The 15198-nt window shown below is 31.0% G+C and overlaps 2 protein-coding genes across 2 annotated transcripts in view; both read right to left on the bottom strand.

Moving 5' to 3' along the window:
- LOC127720421 (uncharacterized) overlaps positions 1-13504 on the bottom strand; it is a 140527-nt gene extending 127023 nt beyond the window's left edge. The window contains exons 1-9 of the mRNA XM_052226999.1: positions 13356-13504; positions 12386-12538; positions 10142-10360; positions 6957-6999; positions 5917-6071; positions 5438-5611; positions 3934-4146; positions 2157-2199; positions 1455-1624 (exon numbers count right to left, since the gene is read on the bottom strand). Coding sequence (XP_052082959.1) covers positions 1455-1624; positions 2157-2199; positions 3934-4146; positions 5438-5611; positions 5917-6071; positions 6957-6999; positions 10142-10360; positions 12386-12538; positions 13356-13473 — 1288 coding nt within the window. The 5' untranslated portion in view covers positions 13474-13504. The remainder of the gene's footprint in view (positions 1-1454; positions 1625-2156; positions 2200-3933; positions 4147-5437; positions 5612-5916; positions 6072-6956; positions 7000-10141; positions 10361-12385; positions 12539-13355) is intronic.
- Positions 13505-14294: 790 nt separating this feature from the next.
- LOC127719258 (uncharacterized) overlaps positions 14295-15198 on the bottom strand; it is a 42329-nt gene continuing 41425 nt past the window's right edge. The window contains exons 34-35 of the mRNA XM_052225274.1: positions 14771-14980; positions 14295-14341 (exon numbers count right to left, since the gene is read on the bottom strand). Of these exons, the coding sequence (XP_052081234.1) occupies positions 14295-14341; positions 14771-14980 (257 nt within the window). The remainder of the gene's footprint in view (positions 14342-14770; positions 14981-15198) is intronic.

The raw sequence follows: 15198 nt of genomic DNA, 5'->3' as shown, positions 1-15198 counted from the left end.
GGGTTCGAACTCACCACCTCAGTGCTGACAGACTAGTGCTACCCTAGATAAACTACTTAGACCACTGGGCCTGATCTGTATGAGCCTGATACTTACATTACAAATAATATAGAAACAAGCTATAAATTTTCATTTATTTGCAATTTTTTTCATTTTTTCATTAGAAAAAATATGGTTTTCCTTCAACTTAATAAATGATGTGAATATAAATTATGCAATATGAAAATTGCTTTTTCAGTAAAATTGACAAAAGTGGCTAGTGGAAATTGCAAATTTAATACCACACTTTCTAGATGAAGAATCATGCATTTAATTCATTAGGCCAGAGATAATATCTAAATTTAGTCTACTATTCTTTGGTCAATCTTATTGAAAACCTCGATAATCATTTAATTGACTCTTTGGTAATTGTTTTCACATTGCTTATTACCAGACAAGGCATTTTTATAGACCAAAACATGTTACAGTATACCATCAGTTCTAGAAATCTGTAATCTTACAAATGTGTATGCAAGTTTGCATGTGGAACTGCATTTGAGTATGTAAGAGGAGATTTACATGAGTATAACTTTTAAAATTTCCACTATTATACCTGACAAATAGAAGTAAAAATATACAGATAAGGTAATTTGCAGAATAATTTTTAAATAAGAAACATTTTTGGAGTTGAGTGTGACATCCATTTTCATTTAACTAGTACACATTTTTGTTTAGGGGCCAGCTGAAGCCCGCCTCCGGGTGCTGGATTTTCTCACTGTGCTGAAGACCCATTTGAGACCTTCGGCTGTTTTCTGCTCTTTGGTCGGGTTGTTGACACAATTCCCCTTTCCATTCTCAATTTTATTTTGAATCAAGTCAAGTTTTTTGCAATTTTTATGTTTATATCTTTTCAAATAATCATTTCCATTTCCACATGTTCTACCTCTATAGTTTTCATAGAAACCAGTGAGATTATTTATATACCAATTTCCATAATAACTGCTCATTCAGAACTTTGTGCATGGATTTATAACTGATGTTGTTGAGCAATAGACAAAAACTATGAGATTGTGAAATTGCGATGCAGCGCTAGAATAATACTATCAAAATTTAAAAATAATAGTTTTTATTTTTTAGGAAACTTATCCTGTCACAATTTTCATAATAATAAAAACCTCACAAAATTTTATGAATTTACAGTAAATTAGACCAATAGCCCCATCAAAGCCACCACATCTAGTTAGGACAGTGAAATTAAGATCAGACCTGACCATTGCCCATTCTGTTTGCAGAACCTACCTTTTATATTAATTGTTGCCTTGTTCTCAACCAGTATAAGTGTGAAATTACTACCACTAGAAATTGAACAATATCAAACAATCAGTTAGTATTCTGTGTAAATAAAACTTAAGTCTTACATCTGAAAGTTGTAGAAATCAAAATATTCAATCCTACATAAATTGATATGTTCAAACCTTTGAAAGGGACTCTTTCTTCAGTTAGATCACATTGTGAGTATAGAAGATTTGAATCATCCATGACTGTGTAGTCATACAAACATACAGTACCATTCTCTTCAAAACAGGCCTTGATTTTCACATCCATAGAGAATACCTTTTCAGAAGGGATGTGATGGATGGCATACCTGTAAGTATAGTAAAGATTAAATCAAACCATAACAAATTTTCAAAATAGAAAATACTTGTAGTAGTTCATGTTGTCCTTTTAAATGTTGACATTTGTAAATACTGACAGTACAGAATATGCATGATGTTACTAAAATATAAACATTAGCAAGTGCATCACAAATCATGCATTTTCGACATATTCCCCATTTCTATTCTCAATTTTATCTTTACTCAATCCTATCAATTTATAATGTTTTCTTTGTTGTTTATGTATGCAAATTCTAATGTGCTAAGGTCTTTGTTGTTCTATTATGTCAATCTCTGACCTTGAAAAACAAGAAGAAAGACCCCTAAACTGTTCATTGATGGATGGTCCATGGCAAAAAAAAGTAAGTCATTTACAATGGACCTTTTATTTCTATGTAAGTTATGAGGCCAGACAAAAAAATAATAAATGCAGGTGGACAGAGAGAGAGCCATAGAACAGAAGAATCTCTATAACCCCTCCCCAAGTTTGTAGGATAACAGATACAAATCTACAGTACTTACACTAGTTGCAATACTCCATGGATCTGCAAATTTTCTTGTTTGCCTAAAATTATTTTATATGTTAACAAATATTATGCGTTCCATAATCTATATCTTTTCTATTTACCTTAATATTATTCACTTACTCACTCAACAGTATTCAAATTTCAAATAAATAGCTGATTTCTTTTATTTTGCTATGGAAATTGATGTCACAGCTGATGTCAATTAGTAAAAAAAAAGTATACAAGTGCTTGTTTTGTCTTTGAAAGTAATATATAAAATGAAGTAAACAGTGCAAGTTGAGCATCCCCTTTAGCCTCAAATATCTGACCTTGACCTCTTACTTTCAGTAACTGAGTCTGGAAAGATCCAATGAAGATGTTAATAACATCTATTGTGGACAAATGGTGTTAGGGATATATCTATGGAAATCAAAATAGATCATTCACTTGTCATCAGAGGAAAATAAAACATGTACCAAATTTCATCCTTGCATTTATTGTCAATTTGCCTTTTTATTTAAATCTATTTTGACCAAAATCATCTACATTGCTAGTAGGTAATTTATTTTGTCCCAGAAGTCCATTTATCTAGCTTTAATTCGAAGAAATTAAAATGACTTATCAGAGAAAGAAATGAAAAGGACTTTTTTGACAAAGAAAATTACCAGACATGACTATATATATATCCTGTAGTAAAACATTTTTTTTTAAATTAAATAATCTTGAAAATGGCAAAATCAGCTGTATATAAAATCAATTGTTTTAGAAAGACTTCCACATTAAACCAATTTATATCATATGAAAAAGGAATAGCAAATGTTAAAAACTTTAAAGTTAAAAAAATATTTCTTAAAATCATTGCCAATATATGTAAGCCTCAAATCTGTGCCCTTTCCTCAGATCTGTGTCCTATTCTTTATTGCGTCATAGACGTCACAAATCTATGTCCTGTCTTTCCTCAAATATATGTCATTTTCATTAAGTTATGCACTTTACTGTGTGTGTTGATATCAGAATTATCAAAACTTCTTTGAGGAAATATTTGTTTTTTTAAAATAATCTTGAAGGCCAAACGATAAATTAGATTTGCGTATATTGTCTTTTTTGTTTTTGTTATCTGAATTGTGTGTTTTGTGCCGATCTGATGAGTCAAGCCCTTTCCAACAGTTTTTTTTACAGTTTGTTATTATAAAGGACTTATTTGTACCTTGTCCTGATGACGCCGAACTAATCGGCGAAACATGTCGACTAAATAAATTTGCAGATCATTTAAGTGTTGTTGTCAAACTAGTGGTATTTAGTTTGTTATTATGTAGAGTTGTTACAAAACAGTCCTGTTAGGGTAGGGTTGAGAACTCTAATACCAACATATTCTATATGTGTCTGTCCCAATGCACATCACATTATAATTACTGAGAGTCTACTTTATAAAGGAAATAGATTTGAATATAACAAAGCGTCAAAGATTTAGTATCAATACGTCACGGACACAGATTTGATACTGGACAAAGGGCCACAGCAGATTTGAGGAAGGACACAGATTTGAGGCCAAACATAGATTTGACTCTTACATTTATAATGGCTACTTCTGGAAAAGTTTCTTTAAGCAACCTCACTTTGTACAGTCGTCCATGGATTGACTGCTGTAGCCCTTACTTGGCACTTTTTAATAGGCTGATGGGATGAAATTCTTCATGAAAAAGGAAAAAAATCTCATTTTCTTGAAAATTTAATTTGTAAAAGACTTTATTCAAAGAAGACAGTTTCATCAGAAAGCAAATAAAGGTACATACCCCATTCATAGTTGATCAAATCAAATTCAAAATATTTTTCCTCCAACCACACTTCCAGTAAGTAATCACATGTTTTAAGATTAACCGATGTGTAGACATATCTTTTCAGAACAGCAATCTCTGCACAACATGTAACAGTATCACAACTGTCCAGAATGTGACATGCTACACCTTTATCTAACAGGACAGATGGTGTAGTTATGTTTGAACATTCTGAAAAAAATATTGTAATTACAATATAAAACTTATTACTTATTAAATCAAGCAGGATATATCAAAAATTTCTTATATTGCTATCATGAAAATTGCTAATAAAAATCAACATAATCATAAGTCTCCTTGTAAATGTATCAACCATAATACAATACTGTCTGCTTATTTGCTTTTAGTTCATTGTTGAAGTATTAATCAGGCTGTTGGTTTTCTCTTTTGAATTATTTCACATTTTATCATACCAGGCTATGCAGTATGAGTTTTGCTCATTGTGGAATGCCTTACTGTGACATGCAAATGTTCAAATTTTTGTCATTAGGTCTTTATGAATAGCTATATCTCATTGGCAATCAACCACCACATCTCTTTATTTAAATAGTATTACCTAAATCAAGGTTGTTTAATCAGCTGAGCAATATAGATTTATACACTATAAACTCTTAAAATGTTCAGATTGAACTGATAGCTGCAAGAAAATTGATTAACACATGTACAGTTTGACCTATAATATAAAAATCTAGTAGAGACCCAATACAACCTGCTTTTCTGTATTATATCTTTACTAATGACCAGGTCACACGGAATTGTTTTTAAATGGACAATTTATATTATTATACCTTACATTATATAGTAATTATTTGATTGGCTAATACGGAATCACAGGTCATAGTTCTTTTTCCAAAAATTGGCAGGAGTGGTGAATAACCATGACAAATTGAAGCCTCTAATCAAACAACGTTAACCCTATTATTCCCCGGTGAATTACCATTTCAGCCCCTTGGTTTTTGCACAAGTTATCTCCCATAAAAAATGACATCATTGACGCCTGTAAACAAATTGGCAACGGCCAGGTAAGAAGCCCATGAAGTAACAAGAAAACAAATTAAACAAGGCTTGGAAAATCATCTAGTTCCGAGGATATGTCTCTTAAACGATCCCTTTCAGGGCCATCAATATTTTACAGAAAGAGTCTACCTTTGTTGTACATACCAGAAATTCTTAGACACAAAATAATTTTCTAACGTAAGTGTTTTAAAAATCTTATTTTTCTCCCGTAGGGCAATATTTTACACTCAATTGTTTGTTCTGTATAATAAAACAGTTATGGTCCATTGAGCAGATGAATATCCAAATTGTCAACTCGATTAAGGGTTGACAATTTTGGATTTTCACCTCCTCAGTGGGCCATAATTGTATAATGTATTTTAAATCATTGGTTAATAAATATATATAGAGGACATATATATTTTTCCTCATCTGTGATGAATTTATAAAAAAGAAGTGAATATACCATTGTTCCAACCACCAGCAGACTGGTTATAAGGTAGCATATTGGCATCACATTTATTGGACCATCCCATGTAATCAGACAGTCCAAGTTCTGTAATTAGGTCATTTGCAGTAATATCTTTTATATGGTGCAGGTCTGTATTTCTACTTGACAACCAATCATCCAATGAAAATGCTGTATATAAATAAATAATATAAAATATCTTACTTATGCCAGTATTACAGATTTGTAATGTAGTATTGGCATGGTTTATTATTTATTTAACAGAAAAATACAGTAACTAATTTATATAAAAAGAAGTCATCTTGAAAAAGACATCACAGTGTATTTTCTGGTTTTGATCTTACATTTTCCCCATTGTTTTTAACTCCCGCAAGCTATGAAAAAGAGATAACAAATATATATATATATATCTAAAGCAACAGAATACACAATATGATTGTATTTTTGGGTTACTAATACTACGTAGATATACCTACACGAGTTAAGAAAACCTGGTGCCATGTCACATGATGTAAAATTAACAGCTGTGTTATTTAAGACTACAATCTGTAATTCACATTCATCTGGTTCAAAACAAACAGTTATTTCCAAGTAAATGTTGTATGAAGAGAAACCTTTGTCTATGTTATAACTGAAAGTAAAGAAATCATTCAGAAAATTCTAGTTTCAATTTCAAAAACACTTAGCACAGTCAGATTGATTTTTTTACTGATCTTTTGGGTGCAAGTATATGTAAAGATTATTGGGTTTCCTACACATTCATATCGAAAAATATCAGCTATGAGCCACAATGTGAACCTTTCGGTGAACCTTTTTGGCGAGTGAGCGCATCAAACAAGCTTAAAAGCTTAGCATTGTGTTGATTGGCTGATATCTTTATGTAGAAAACCTGATAAGCTGTTTGTCATTTTATTACTGGTCTTTCCCCTCTCTTTTGCAGTTTTACGCTTGTCAAAAGGTAGCTTGATAATGTCTCCTCAGACATTGTGATAAAGGCCAAGGGAAGGAGGATCAGGCCTTATAACCAGTCAATTGATGGATCGAACAATGGTATAATCTCGAAGTTTATCTCGAGCCTGATATTGACTTAAACTGTACACTTATTGCAAAGTATTGTTATATGTTAAATTTTAATAGCCTGACCAACACCAACTGTTTCTCATGAAAGTTTTTATTTCCTTTGTAATTAATATTCATTATTATTGCTTATCATGTTTTTGAAAGATGACACATGGAAATATCCCAAAACAGAAATAACTCTTATAATGATGCATATATAAGAAACAATATTTGCTAACGAATACCATAATAGTTATACATGGGTAACTTTTTAGTCGGTTAGTTGTGACTTTAATGTGCAGATAAAAATTAATCAACATGAAATATTTGGGAACCAGCAGAAAGGTTTTTAAGAATACTAATAACTTTTTAACTGTCTGTAAAATTGAGAATGGAAATGGGGAATGTGTCAAAGAGACAACAACCTGACCAAAGAGCAGAAAACAGCCTTACTTACTTAAGTTTTACTATCCCGTTTATTCCAAATGAGCTACTTTCACCTGAAAATAAATGAAATTAAAATGACTTTACATATCACTCTAGCATAAGTGTCACACTGAAAAAGTCAAAAGGTATTGTCCAACTCAAATCAAACTAGTATTACAGCAGATTCCAACGAGTGTGTAGCTAAAGGTAGATTCTTTGGTTAGCTTCCTTGCTAGCTCAACCATGAAATGATTATTACCTTAAATTGGGAGGAGCAAAGCGCTATTTTATCATCCAATGAAAACATTTATATCAATGGCCTGTTTATTATTCATAATATATGTATGTTTCATACAAAGGTTTACCTAGACTACTTTGCAAATGAAATTTCATTTCATAGTCTTTGATTGAATTAAAAAATCTTTTTATTACAATAAATCAGAAGCGGAGTGACTTTTTTTTTAAAATATTTACGCCGTGAATAGGCAGTTTAGTTAATTAATGTCTTTTGGTGTAATCCCCACGCATAAAACATTGTTATGTATTTTCTTTATATATGCATATTTTTTAGAACTAAAATCTTTTATATTCATACAGAAAAGAAAAATTATCATACTTAATATCATGCACGGTTGTAGTACTTATATTTAGTTAAAAATGCAACGAAAAAAAAACCAGCAAACAACTGCAGTTTAGAATTGAAAATATTGCAGAGTTTATGGACATCCACTTGGTTTGTTAACATTACCTTACTTATTAGTTTCAGATAAATAATGCAGCCATGAAGACCAATTTTTATGTCTCTAATTCAGTTAGATTTAATCTGACCTAGATTGAATGATCAGGTCATATGTACTTTTGAACACCTTCAAATCTTTTTGACCTGTCCGGGTGTATTGTAAACATATGTGTATGTGTAAAAGTGAATACGGTCAGCACTTGTCAGTCATATCCAACTACATTTTATTAACTTGATGTAACAAATTCAACAGACAGATAAAATATATTATTATTTGTAATGTCTGACGAAGAAGAAAGCATTTTAGGAATGTCAGCTTTCAGTTAACTTTTCACCATTTATCAAAATAAAATTGGCACATCAAACACACCTACAACATGCTTGTGAATGAGCTTATAATTATCATTAAATTTTAAATTTAGATTGAAAACTTATTTTTAAACTGACTTGTAAAACTAGTTTTACAATGTTTATATTCTGTCACTTAATTCTGATTGGTTCTCTGCTTAACTATTGACTCCACCCAAAGGCTGGATGTACCTTACCTAATAACGACTTCATGGTTGAGCTAGCAAGGAAGCTAACCAAAGATTCTACCTTTAGCTACACACTCGTTGGAATGTGCTGTAAAGCACTGTCTAAGAAGGAGGTGGTATCTTGAGGAGTGACAGTTTAAATGTGTGACAACGATTTCAGTGTGGTTGACACATATTCTGAAATAGCCTTTGAGCTATATTAAATTAACTTAATAATATTTACAGTAGGTGTTCATTTCATACAAATGCTGATCTTTTATTGGCCGAAAAATATATAATTTGATTCCATCAAATGTTTTCAATTTGTACGTAAACAACCTAGTATGTGCATTAAAGCAACAAATCCCTATGAAGGCAACCAAAAAATCAGCTCCACCCACCTTTTAAATCAACACTATTTTTACACATTTTTCATGTACTATGTGCAAACCGTTATATTATAAAAATTGGCTAATTAATCAATTTGAAAAAGTAATTGACATTAAATATATTGGAAATATGAATAACTAATAGAAATATGTAACAATAAATTATTATCCCATGATGTACACGTTTAATAATTATTGTTTGATTAATATTTCATCACCTATTTACTTTGGAATCGACATCTTCATGATGCAAATTTCAGCTACATGATGTATCATTGATTTCATGTGGAATTATTCTGTTTTTGTTGATCTCACCAGACAATATCTGCCGAAGTTTTGTGTACATAGTTTCATTTTAAAGTCACATGAAACATTAAATTAAAAAAAAAGTTGAATATGTTTTACATACTTGAAAGGCTAAGTTTTATTATAAAACAAGTGTACGTCAACTTTCTTATGAAAGAAAATCCTTTGAATTATCAAAATCTTCATAAATATGCTGCTATTGAATTATTGTCTTCCTGCACACTAATTTGCCGCTATTTTCCTATATGCAGTGACCTTAACTCTAAGACCTCTCATTAGAATTTTGGCCAACGAACAGCACAAGTGCCAGGGGAAAAACATGATAAAAGAATGTAAACAAACGTGCACTGGAAGGTAAATAGTAAGAACTGTTTCTTAAAGAACAAATTATCTCATATCATTTAACAACAAGGAAGGAAAGGTTTAATTAACAAATGTGAACAAATGGAAAAAATAAAAAATAATATCATGGCTCTATCAATTCACTTATTTTTTACATGCTCTATATGCTCTGTATTGATTGTTTATCAATGACACGATCCTGTAAACTTCTCCAACATACTCAAAATTTTTTAAATTAGCTTCTGATCAACAAACACTAAATGAAATATTATTTGTCAATAATATTTTATAGATTTATGATACATGTAAACAAGAATGTGTCCATAGTACACGGATGCCTCACTCACACTATCATTTTCTATGTTCAGTGGACCGTGAAATTGGCGTCAAAACTCTAATTTGGCATTAAAATTAGAAAGATCATATCATAGGGAACATGTGTACTAAGTTTCAAGTTGATTAGACTTCATCTTCATCAAAAATTACCTTGACCAAAAACTTTTAACCTGAAGCGGGACAGACGGACAAACAGACAGACGGACTAACGAACGGACGCACAAACGGAAAAACATAATGCCCCTCTACTATCGTAGGTGGTGCATAAAAAAGTGCATACAAGACTTAGTTCAGTATATATGCATGCATTGGATCAAGAATTTTATCAAAAATTATAATTACAAGAAGTTCGTTACATATGACTAAGATTCAAAATGTATATTGAGACTATTTATCTTTCAAGATCTTTGAACATTAGAATTAAATGCTGTGTTTTTGAAAATTTATACAAAATGAAAGCAAGTGACCATTTCATGTTTAGCCAGAAGCACTTTCACGCTATAAGTAAAATGTGAAGGTCACTTGCTTTCATTTTCGTCCAAGTTTTATAAAAAAAACTACACCTTTCAATTCCATAATCAAAACATACCGTAAAAAACTTCTGACAATTTGAGATTATGAATCAAATTGTCAATTTGCAGTTTTAAGTTGTTCCTACACTGATTCATCTCGAATACAATAAGGACTGATGTATTTAGGATCGGTAAATTTACACAGCATTCAACACTTGTACAATCAGTTGACACACTACAAGACAAACTATCTTCTCTACCCACTGGTATTACTTTTATATTGGATAAACCACATCCTGAAATATAAAAAGCAATTACTTATCAATATTTCATTAATAGGAGTAAGAATAACTCTATGCCTGCAGTCAATGTAGACAATTAACAGTCAGGGGCATTACTTAAACAAGTAACTTTTAAAATTACCTAAACAAGTCAGGGATCACCACAACCTATTTAAGGATGGAGGTGCGCCATGCTAAAATTTCTAGCACCACGTTAAAATTCCCAGTGCTACGCTTATTTCATTGTCCGCCACACTTGAAAATTCAATAGATTGAAGTTAAATTTCAGATATCCCTAATCCGATTATCATGTCAGTGGCAATTAAGAAGTCGAATTATTGTTAATTGCCTCAAGGGATGTACCCTGACAGCTGAATATATTATTTACATGGTCTCGCGTGGTTGAACAAGGTAACAACCAATGAACGATCATGACCCAGTTTCTTCAATTTGAAAAGTAAAACTTGTTTGCAAACTACAATTATTTTATAAATGCATACATTTGACTATACCTTAAATGGAATGTTTATATCCTATCTAGATTTATAAAAGATGTAATCCAGAAAACAAATGGATTCCCTGACCACATGGTCCTTTTGTTGACAACAATGTCACATGATATCTTTTGGTGGGAAAATACTGGGAAATACCTAACTAACAGATAAACATTGTCTGGTTATTTTTAGACAGTTAGATCTGGGATAGGAGTTTCCTTATCTTAAAACTCATTTAAAGTAAGAAAAGAGTAAAACTTGATATATAATTCCTTTACATAATTGTATTGGAAAAGAGGGGAGTTAATTCAATAAAATTCTACATAACAAATATGATTTTTTTTTTTATTATTAATTTCTTTATCTTTTTAGACCTTTTTACCATGTGGTTTTCCATAAGACAATTTAGATAAAATTTGTCAGAATATTCCTGCAATCTGGGAAGCCACATCAGGTGTTTACTCTCCCTGTTTAATATGTCCAGGCTACAAGACCACAAATAGGACCAATTACAAAATCTGTGAGACCCCCTTTCCAAATTAGCTATATATATATATGACAAATACATGCAAGGCATATAATTAATAATTCATGCACAAGGAATCGATTCGACAACGCAACACAAAATCTCTGATTTGATGAACTTTCTCCCCACCCATGATTTTCATTCTGTGGTGAACCCTGCAAGTAATGTTGAAAACGAGGCTATTTTAAATATTACTTATATAGGTAACTTTTCTCAATAATATTTTTATAGGTGTTCATTCATACAGATTTTACTAGCTTTAACTAATTTTCACAGTCATCTGGTTATTTTTCCCATGAAATATAAAAACTAATCCTCCTGAAACACTAATTGCCTTTCTGATGCACTTATCTTTCATGTCGATGCTTCTTGGTCAAAGATTGGTCTCTTGGGACTATTAAAATATCATTTTTCTTGAAAATCTTGAAGGTAGACACATAGAAATAGATAGAAACTTGTGATTTAATTAAGACAATGAAGTTATTTATAATTTGTAACCCAAAACAATTACATGTGTTCCTTAAATAATTGTATTTACTAATTTTTTCAAAAATGTATAAAATAACTTATTCAAGCAATATTTTTGTCATTAATTTTTTAAAGTAACCTTTTATCTCTATACTAGCTCCTCTCGAAATTAATAAATTCTTAATTTTATGTAATAAAATGATGTAAAAATTCATGAAAACTACATTTAGTCTGTGTTTCTATTGAAATTTAAAATTACTCTATTAATTTAATTATTTAAAAAAAAAAAAATTACCTATATATCTTTGCTGAAAGACGGGGTCATCGGACACATTTTTTTAAACTAGATACCCCAATAATGATTGTGGCCAATTAATTTCAAAGGAGAAGATTTTTGTAAAAGTAAACGGAGGCTGGTGAGCTGAAAATGGGGTAGTTTTCAGAAATATGTTACCATACATAACACATGGCATGATTCCAAAAAATTACCATAAATGAGGTAGTCATAAAGTAGCAATAGATTATCCTACCATATTTTAAAATTCAACATACCATTATTACTCAGAACTTTATGATTACAAGATTCTGATTTAAGAAATTGATGAATTTCAAGATCCTGTTTGATCTGCACTTCTGCCCACACTGGTAATCTGTCTGATACACTTGGTATGTTCTTCTCATCAAGCCAAGCAACCAAGGAATGTTCTATGATAAAAATACAAATTCATCAATATGACATAAAAACTTCAGGTGTTTCTTGCGTTCTTGCTAGTAGAGCAGATTCTGCTTACCATTCTGTAGCACCTGAGATCACTCCATGTTTTTGGTAGGGTTTGTGTTGCTCAGTCTTTAATTTTCTATGTAGTGTTTTGTGAACCTGTTTGTCTTTTTTTCGTCTTATGTTTTTTGCCATGGTATTGTCAGTTTCTCTTGACTTATGAGTTTTGAATGTCCTCCCACCTCATTTTTTTACACATGTTTCAAACTATCTAAGTAGCTATGAAAATATGTTTATTCTGAAATTTGCTACTCAACTTTGAAGAAGAAATAAAATGTATGTATTTTTTTACAATAGTAACTGAAAGCATTTTGAATGATGCATCTACATTTATAATGAAAACTAGTACAGCTGACACTGCTAACTGATGCTTCCAGAGCTAGACATTTATTAATGGATAACATGGTAATTTCAAGCGTTCAAAAAACTATGTATGCTGGGAATGATAAATAAGCATGTACTAGCATTATCAATTTTTCATCTGATTAATTATTACTAATAATAATTCTATATGCTACATCAATTAAACAGAATCTATTTGTGCACAATTATCATTTTTTAACCTTAATAAGTATTGAAAACAAGGTCAGTCACATATATATTTTGTTGGTCATTTTCATAAAATATCTATTGGAAGCTAAAACATTTGGTGAAATGAAGGAAATCTGGTTGTGGAACTTAACTGGTAGGTATCCTCCTAAAGTTGGAATACTGGTACTCTCTATATCTAACTAATATTTTTACCATTATCCTTAGATCTGTCACAGTCTTCTTTATCAATCTTCAGACCATCTAGTATAACCTGATCTACTGTGCAGTTCCCATTTGCTTCTAAACAAACCAAAATGGTCATGAACACCATATAATTGTTTTCTGCTGCTAAATTGTAAACAACAGTTCTGAAATGGAAATAACACATACATTTTCCTGACCTAACAAGTATGCTAATAGAAATTAATAGGAATAAAATAACCATGAATCCTTATCCGAAAGATTTTCCACTTTTCTAGGTAGACATCCTTCAAATTTGTCATCTATATGTCTTAGCCCATTAACAGTACAACTGAAACACTGACTGTAAAGCATGAAAACTCAAAGTTAAAAATTCAACAAAAATTGGTTGTGAAGAGATTTATGACTAAAAGGGACCAAACATAATAGTCAAATCCATCTGAGGTCAACTTTGCTGATCTGAAATAATAAAAGTAAATAATTTAATTCCCTAAATGCTATATTGGCATACCTATAACTCATACTGTGGCAAAACTGCTAAAGTTGAACTCAGTTAAGTCTGATAATTTGAATCAAGCCATTTCTCACAGCAACATAGACTTCAAGTGAACAGGTGCAAAAACATTTGTTACCAAAGTTTGGTTTATAATGTACAATAATAAAGTATAGAAAGTCTTATATTAACAACACTTTAGGGACTGCTGCAGAAAATTTATTGAGTTACGTTGTTTCGGTGATGATCCTGATGACAGTGCCCTAGGCACAGAAACAGGTAGATCAATAAACTTTCTACAGCAGTCCCTAAAGTGTTGTTGTTATAAGACTTTCTACATTTTATGTGCTTCATCATAACGACCCTGCATACCTGAGGTATGCATTTAAGGGACTCTACCGTACTAGATTCACCAGGCGTTGATTCACTTTCTTTTGTAATAATAAAGTATTTTAAACTTACTCAGTTCTCAGAACACCTACAAGTCCATGTTTCAGTTTGGTACCTAAAATTAACAAAAATATTGCATATTGAACTAAATTTTATTGTATCAATTGAAACAATGTTTTATTGATATAAGAAGATTAATGAATGTCTATGTTTCTTTTTATAAAATCTTTAAATATTGATTGATTGATTGCTGGTTGCTTAATGCCATTAAAGTTTCATTATGTATGAAAATAAGTTAAGTAAACTTTTAAATCATATTTCAACCCTATGCAGAAGCATATTTAAACAACTTCGAACAAATAAAAATAATAACTATAGAGAAATTTTATTTATTGGACTAACTGACCTAAGCACTTTTATGTTTTTACCTCTTACAAAGCATTTTTAATATCTGGGTGATAAATATTGGTTACTGTAAAAGAATGAAAGCTAAAAATTGAACTATTCATAATAAATTTGATTCCAAAACCATTTTTAGACTCACCCCATTTGTAATCTATCAATGATATTTCCTCCGTCAATCTTTCCAGTTGTATAGTCAGTATACTATTACAATGGTCTAGAGACAATGATACTTCCATTGTTCTTCCAAGATCTTCTACATTAACACAACACCTTATCTTGTTACATGTGGCATCAAGGTTACAGCTTACAGGTTCGCTCAAATTTTTCAGGCCTTCAGTACTTGGGCAAACTAAGGTGAATTTCAAAATCATTTCAAACCTTTTTCTTACTGTTCAGATTATAAGCAAGCAAGCTTTATTGAACAAATCATGCATAGTGAACTACATAAGGGATAGACTACAATTTTGAAAACTTAATACAATGAATTTGAAATCTGATTGATTGGTTTATCAATTTTAAAATTGTCTATTGATGAAAATCCAGTGGCAAATATAACAACATAAAATT

Source organism: Mytilus californianus, unplaced genomic scaffold, assembly GCF_021869535.1.
Source record: "Mytilus californianus isolate M0D057914Y unplaced genomic scaffold, xbMytCali1.0.p SCAF_11, whole genome shotgun sequence".
Lineage (NCBI taxonomy): Eukaryota > Metazoa > Mollusca > Bivalvia > Mytilida > Mytilidae > Mytilus > Mytilus californianus.
Note: the sequence above shows the minus strand (reverse complement) of the source record. Positions and strands in the feature narration are given on the sequence as shown.